This window comes from Gymnogyps californianus, chromosome 22 (genome assembly GCF_018139145.2).
Source record: "Gymnogyps californianus isolate 813 chromosome 22, ASM1813914v2, whole genome shotgun sequence".
Taxonomy (NCBI): Eukaryota; Metazoa; Chordata; class Aves; order Accipitriformes; family Cathartidae; genus Gymnogyps; species Gymnogyps californianus.
This window is the reverse complement of record NC_059492.1, coordinates 7076788-7083710: the sequence shown is the minus strand read 5'-3', so window position 1 is coordinate 7083710 and position 6923 is coordinate 7076788. Positions and strand designations below refer to the sequence as shown.

Sequence of the window (6923 nt, the reverse complement as noted above, 5' to 3'; positions counted from 1 at the left end):
AACCCTCCCTGAAACCGCAAATCTCTGCCCGGCAGAGGCTGAAGATACCTGAGATAAAATCAGCCCGTGCCTGCGGCCAGGCACGGGGCGTTGCGCCCCAGGATCGGGGTGCGCGGGGCCGAGAGCCGGTGGCAGGCTGTGCCGGAGGGGCCTCCGCCGGAGAGCCTCACCGCTGAGCTTTTCCATGCCGGCGCCTGCGGCGGCACGGGCTGCCGAGCCCAGGGGCGGAGGTGTCAGTGCTGCAGAAGGGCTGCGGGGGAGAGGCTGCCTCTGATGGCAAAAGGACATTTTGCTCCAGGAAGCGTCGGTGACAGTGGCAGCACGGCTCCTCCAGCCCGCCTCATCCCCAGCCCCTTCCCGACCCACCAGGACAAGCTGCTTTCTCCATTCCAGGTGATGCCAAAGCCACGGAGGGAACCATGGCCAGGCACGGTGCTGGGACACCCTTCCTGCTGCGGCTCTCCCTGCTCCTGCTCCTCTGCCCGGGCGGTGAGTGGGGCCCGTCCCGTCCCACAGCCGTGTGCCCCACGCCGCCCCCGTGCACCCAGTGCCCGTCCCAACTAGCCGGGGCCGCGGCACGCAGGGGCTGCTGCGGGCAGGCAGGAGCACCGGTGGCACGGCGGGCGCTGGCAGGATGGGGCCTGGCATGTGCCAGCAGGCTTGCCCAACACCCGGCTCTTCCTCTCCAGCGGCCGGGGGGCCCGTCTAAGGGAAGAGGTGCTCGTCCCTCTGTCCTGCCTGGGTGCCGAGGAGCTGAGATGGCTTCGTCACAGCCATGCCCTGGATGTGACACGTTTTTCCTGCCTGCAGGGACCCTGGGCTGTGCCTCGGTGGCCGTGGGCTCACCCGTCGTGCCCCTGGGCTCAGCTGTCACGGCGTCCTGCACCATCCAGACCGAGCTCTGCCGCGGCTTGGAGCAGGGGAAGGTCTGGATCACCTGGATGCTGGACAACGAGCCCGTGGCTGGGAGCCAGCGCCGGGGCCCGGGGGGCACGGAGGTGTCCAACCTTACCCTGCCCCAGTTCAACCGCACGCAGGCCAAGCTGTGGTGCTGGGTGGAGTGGAACGGGACCAAGCAGCGTGTCGGCATGGCCGAGATCAGGGCAGGCTGTAAGTCTGCTGCCGCCATGGGTCACCCGCGTGTGCACGCGTGCACTTCACAGAGGCGCAACCTTGCACGGGAGAGGTTCTCACATCTCCTCCCCGAGACGCCTGTCTGCCCCGGGCGAAGCTGCTGGGGTGCGAGCAGCAGCTGGGGCCGATGGCTGATGGAGGCTGTTTCGGGGCTGTGCCCAGCCACGTCCCGGCGCGCCGGTGCCCAGCAGGCAGGCTGCGGGGCAGGGGAGGTTTGGGGAGCGGTGGCGTGGCAGCGGGGCTCTGTGCAGGCAGGCACGGAGGGGGCTGCGGCTCCTCTGCAGCCGGGATGGGCGCTTCGCTCAGGCTCTTCACCGGCCGGTCTCCCCCAGACCCGCCTGCGAAGCCCTTCAACCTCAGCTGCATCCTGAACCTCAGCGACTACGGGCTGACGTGCCAGTGGGAGCAGGGAGCCGACAGCCACCTCCCCACCAGCGTCGCGCTGAAGTGTGCCGGGTAAGCCTCGGGGGGTGACACGGTCCCCAGTGTCTGGCCCCTGGTCACCTCTCCCGGCCCTCACCCCCCTCCAAACCACATGGCAAGCCTCGTCCTCTGCCGGACGGACCCCCGAGCCCACTCCTCCCACTGCCACAGAAGCAGAGCCCAGGCAGTGACAGGCTGCACCCCGCAAAGCGGCCGCAGCCACTGCACGGTGCCGCGCCGGCTGCTCCAGCTCTACCGGCAAATGGAGATCTGGGTGTCTGCCACCAACGCCCTGGGCATGGCCGAGTCGGAGCATCTCTGCATCGACCCCATGGATGTCGGTGAGTGACAGCCGGAGCTGCCCACCTTGCGTGGAGGTCAGGGGCCAGGGAAGCTCATCAGCGGTGAGAGAGGGGTATTAAAGCGCCATTAAAGCACGTCGGGCTTTTAGGTCCTATTTTACGAGCAGGTTCCCATGATAAATGGCTTGCCGGGATGAATAGGTGCCAAAGCCACATTACAGACTGAGCAGCGTGTGCCGGCGGGTTATGAGCCGTCAGTTGACCTGCTGCACTCTACAACTCTCTCCAGCAATTGATCACCCATTTATTCAGGAGATCTATTAATAATATATCCAGCTCCTATAAACTATTTATAAAAGGAACCTTCCCAGATGGTGCGACTCGTCCTCCCTGCTCTGGACCAGGGGAAGGGCTGCCCATGAACCAGCTGAGCCCTCCCGTGGCCATGCCGGGCCCTCGCCCCGGGGCAGACCCAAATGTGCAGCTTTCCTGGCCGTGTACCAGGCTCTGGGTCCCGTGGGATCTGTTTTTCCTGTGTAGGCGTTAATCCTGCCTGGAAACCAGGCTGCAGAGCAGTGTCGGCGCTGTGCTCCTGAGCATGACCCCATGTCCCGGGCAGGGGCACACACTGGCTCCCATCTCCTGCCACGAGCCATTCTCCTACTGTTTTGGGGCAGTTTCTCCTCGTTCCTCGCCTCGGGCAGGCCAGCACCCCGGCTGCGGCTCGTGGCATTAACAACAATGGCTGCATGCGAAGCCACAGCCCCACGCACTGCCCGCCGCGGCACCTCTCCAGCTCTCTCCTCTGCTCTTCCTCCAGCCAAGCTGGACCCCCCAGCCCTGCAGAGCATCCAGTCCATCCCCTTCCAGACCGACTGCGTCGCCCTGGCCTGGGAGGTGGCCCGCAGCAACGCGCACATGGAGCTGCAGTGCGAGCTGCGCTACCGGGCACCTGAGGACCCCGCCTGGGCTCTGGTGAGTGCTGCTGGGGCAGCGGGACCGGGGAGGGCGAGCGAGCAGGAGTTGGGACCCTCCCCTCCGCTCCGAGCTCTGCCAGGTTTCCTGCAATGGGAGCGGTGGGGTGCCCGCGTGGGAGGGGGACGGCAAGGTGCCCCCTCGCACGCCCTGCGCAGCACCCACACCAGGGCCGGCCCCTGCGCTGGCTGTGCCCCCGCAGCCGGCCCCTGCTCGAGGCAGGAGCCAGCACAGCCCTCGCTCCGGCTGCCACCAGGTCACCGGCATCGTTGGCCAGGCCGGCACCACACAGTGCTGCGGCTTCCTCTTTGGCATGCAGTACCACTTCCAGATGCGGTGCCGGCGGAGCTCGGCACGGGGCTACTGGAGCGAGTGGAGCCTGGGCAGGAACTACACCACCCACGAGAAAGGTGGGTGCGGAGTCACCCGAGGGGGGGTCCCCTCTGCCCGGCCAGGCGGCACAGCCGCGGTGGCATGGCCACGCTCACCCCCTCAGCTCCCCGCTCGCCCTTCTCCTGTTGCAGCCCCCGCGGGGAAGCTGGACGCATGGTGGAGCGCTCGGCCGGCCGGGGCGGGTGGGCGGCTGGAGGTGCAGCTGAGCTGGAAGGTAAGCACAGGCGGGCGGTGGGGGCGCGGGGGCTGCCGGGGCATCGCCCTGGGGACCGAGCATCCCCGTGGGGACCGAGCATCCCCGCACACCCTGCCTGCGCCCAGGCCCCACGGCGGCAGGAGGCGAACGGGCGAGTGCTGGGGTACCGCGTCACCGTGAGCCCCAGGAGGAGGGGCAGGGACCCCCCCACCGTCTGCAACACCACCCACACCCAGTGCAACTTCTCTGCGCCCGCGGGGACCAGGAGGGTCTATCTCTCAGCCTACAACGCCGCCGGCGAGTCGGCAGCGACCGAGGTCGTCCTCCTGGAGAGGAAAGGTGAGGGCAGTGCAAACCTCCCGTGGTCCGAAACCTCCATGTGCCCCCCTGGGGCTCTGCCCCCCACCACCCGGCAGCTCCACGAGCTCTCAAACTGCGTGCCGCTCCCTCACCCCGCGGCGGGGGAGACACCTCCCTGGGGGTGCAACCGGGGGGCTCCCAGGCAGGCTGCCCGTGGGGTGCACAGCCAGGGTGAGGAGCCGGGCAGGCTCCGGGCTGGGGGGCACAGGGGGACAATACAGCAGGGATGCTCCCCTCTCCTGTCATCCCGTCCGGTTGTCCCCATGCAGGTCAGCCCCTGGCCGGGCTCTGGGCTGTGCCCGGGGGCGAGCACAGCCTCTGGGTGCGCTGGGAGGCACCGCCGGCCCCGGTGGCCGCCTACGTCCTGGAGTGGCAGTGGGTGTCCTCGGAGCTCGGCCACTGCAGCGCCTGCTGGCAGATGGAGCGTGACGGGGCTGCCACCGCAGCCCTCATCCGGGGTAAGCCGGGTGCTGCCGGGGGGTCCCTGCCCTCCCGGTCGGCTGCATGGGGAGGGGGGGGTGTACCAGGGGGCTGGCACCCCTCCTGACTGCCCCAGGACCAAACCCTGCCCCGAGCCCACTCCACACCCTCCCTCCTTCCTCTGGATCCACTGCCGGGGTACGGCACGGGGCAGGCAGGCTGGTGCCATGGGGCAGGCGCAGGGCAGCCAGGGGCTCTCGGTAGCCAGAGCCCCAAACCGCCGGCCCCCCTGTGTTCTCTGTTGCAGATGGCATTGAGCCTTTCCAGCGGTACAACATCTCGGTGTACCCCCTCTACAAGGACGCCATCGGGGTGCCCGTCCACACCGCAGCCTACTCCAAGCAGAAGGGTAGGTGTGCTCCCAGCAGCCGCCCTCGGGGCCCCAGGGGGCTCGCCCCACACCATCAAGCCTTTGCCTTTCAAAAAGGAGAGCCAGCCTTCCCGCCACATACCCCTAATTCAGGGGCTGTGCAGAAGAGCTCAGCCCGCTGGGCTGGATCTTGGCTTGTCTCTGAAGGGGCTCTCAGCTGGACCGAGCCCCACGGGGGCACAGCGTGGGGCAGGGAGTGGGACTCACCACTCAGTGCATCCCCCCCCGCCGGTCCCCCACCCCGAGGCAGCGGTTCTGCACAGCGCCCGGTCACTTGTCCTGCTCCGTTTCAGCACCGTCCTATGCCCCGAAGCTCCACCTGAAGAGCATCAGCAAGTCCGACGCCGAGCTGTGCTGGGACCCGCTGCCGGTTGAGATGCAGAACGGCTTTATCACCAGCTACACCATCTTCTGGGCCAACAGCACCGCAGAAGTGTCCAGTGAGTCCTGCCTGCATCACCGCTGGCCCTGCCCTCCATCCTGCCTCGATGTGTCGGGTGGGGATGTCAACAGACTCCCTGCCCTCATCAGACAGGGTCAGGGTGTGTGTGCGGGTCCTGTACGGGGACCGCCCGCCAGCAGAGACCCAAGGGGCCATGCAGGTGAGGGGCACCTGCCGAGCAGCCCCCGCTGTGCCAACACCCCCCGCATTTCCCCAGGCGCCGCCGTGAACCCCTCTCTCAGCTCCTTTGTCATCCGGGAGCTGAAGCCGTCAACCCTGTACAAAGTGCACATCATGGCATCCACGGCTGCCGGCGGCACCAACGGCACCAGCCTGACCCTGGTGACCACGGTGCTAGGTGAGGGGGTGCAGCCACCCAAGGCGGGTGTAGGGACGGGAGGGGACCCGCCAGACCCTGGGTCCTGCCCCGGCCTCGCAGCACAGTGCAGCCAGCACTGCCCCACCGCAGTTCCCCCTGTGACCCTCTCCCCTGCCCGCTTTCCAGACGACATCGAAATCCAGTTCCTCTTCCTGACCCTGGGGCTGATCTTTGTCCTGCTCATACTTTTGCTCATCTGCTTTCAGAAGAACGGGCGGTGAGTACCGAGAGCTGCCGCGGGCTGGACCAGCCCTGCACCGGGCTGGGCCGCCCTGGGAGTCCCTGTCCCCAGTGGCTGCGGTGGCCCTGGCCGCAGCCCGGCTGCTGGAGGGACGGGGTGGACGCGGGGAGTGGTGGCATCCCGCTGTGAGCTCGGCGGGAGCAAGGCCAGCCCCAAGGCCGCTGGTTTCAGGCCCCCTCGCTGAGTCCCCTCGTCCTGTGGCCACCAGGGTGAAGCAGCAGTTCTGGCCCAGCGTCCCTGACCCCGCCAACAGCAGCCTGGGCAAGTGGGTGCCGGCAGAGCTTCAGCAGGTGAGACCTGGACGGGTGCTCCCCCCTGGCCCTCCGCTCCCCACCTGGGCACCGCTCGGTGCGGAGGGCACGGCACCCGGGGCGCGGGGCCATGCTGGGATGGGGAACAGGGGTGCAGGGGGCTTCCCTCGTGCGGTGCTGGGAAGGGGGGGGCAGAGGAGGGGCTGCACCCTGCAAACAGGCCGTGACCGCACGCCGTTCCTCCAGGAGCCTCTGCAGGTCCCCAGCGTGAGGGAGCCCGGCCTGGCAACCATTTCTACCGTCACAGTGCTCGAAAGGGCGGCGGGGAAGCAGCCATCCACCTGGGCCAAGGAGCCCGCCATGGAGCCTGCTGGCACCTTTCCCGCTCTGCCCCAGCCCTACGTGCGGCAGGAGAGACCCGGCACGCCGGGCCGTGGCTGGGCGGCAACGGAGCCGTGCCAGGGCCCCGGCGGGAGTGGGGAAACCGTCCAGTACGCACGGGTGGTGGGCGACGGGTACAAGGGCCAGCAGCACGCCCCGCCTCGCCTCTACCTGCGCTCCAGCTCCACCCAGCCCCTGCTCCTCGACCCCAGCCCCAGCCCCAAGCCCTACGAGAACCTGTGGTTCCACGGGGCCGGCTGCCCGGGGGACGGGGACTACCCCGAGGAGCCCCCCGCCACCTTCCCCCTGCTGCAGGGCCTCCGCATCAGCGGGGCCGAGGAGTTCCACGAGTGCCGGACGTTTTAGTGGCACCGCTAACGGACCCAGCCCCGGGCCTCCTCCGGGGCCTGCGGGCGGCCGCGGGCCGGGCCTAGGCCTGGGGCCGCCCGACGAGGGCCCGGCTCCCTCCACCGGTGACCGTGTGCGTCCCCTCCCGCCCCTCCTCTCCCCTCCCGCAATAAACGGGGACGCGCTGAGAACGGCCCGGGACGCCTCTGCAGCGGGACGAGCCCGGAGCGGCCGGCGGAGCGCGGAGC

At 68.8% G+C, this 6923-nt stretch overlaps 1 protein-coding gene across 1 annotated transcript; it reads left to right on the top strand.

The window, feature by feature from the left end:
* The first annotated feature begins 410 nt into the window (after positions 1-410).
* CSF3R (colony stimulating factor 3 receptor) lies at positions 411-6715 on the top strand. Its single transcript, XM_050909933.1, has 15 exons — positions 411-489; positions 811-1110; positions 1467-1590; positions 1729-1898; positions 2680-2834; positions 3091-3244; positions 3359-3441; positions 3549-3762; positions 4053-4241; positions 4511-4612; positions 4927-5073; positions 5293-5433; positions 5581-5671; positions 5904-5985; positions 6193-6715. Exons 1-15 carry the CDS (start codon positions 420-422, stop codon positions 6691-6693), a joined length of 2523 nt encoding a protein of 840 aa, XP_050765890.1. The 5' UTR covers positions 411-419; the 3' UTR covers positions 6694-6715.
* The last annotated feature ends 208 nt before the right edge of the window (positions 6716-6923 follow it).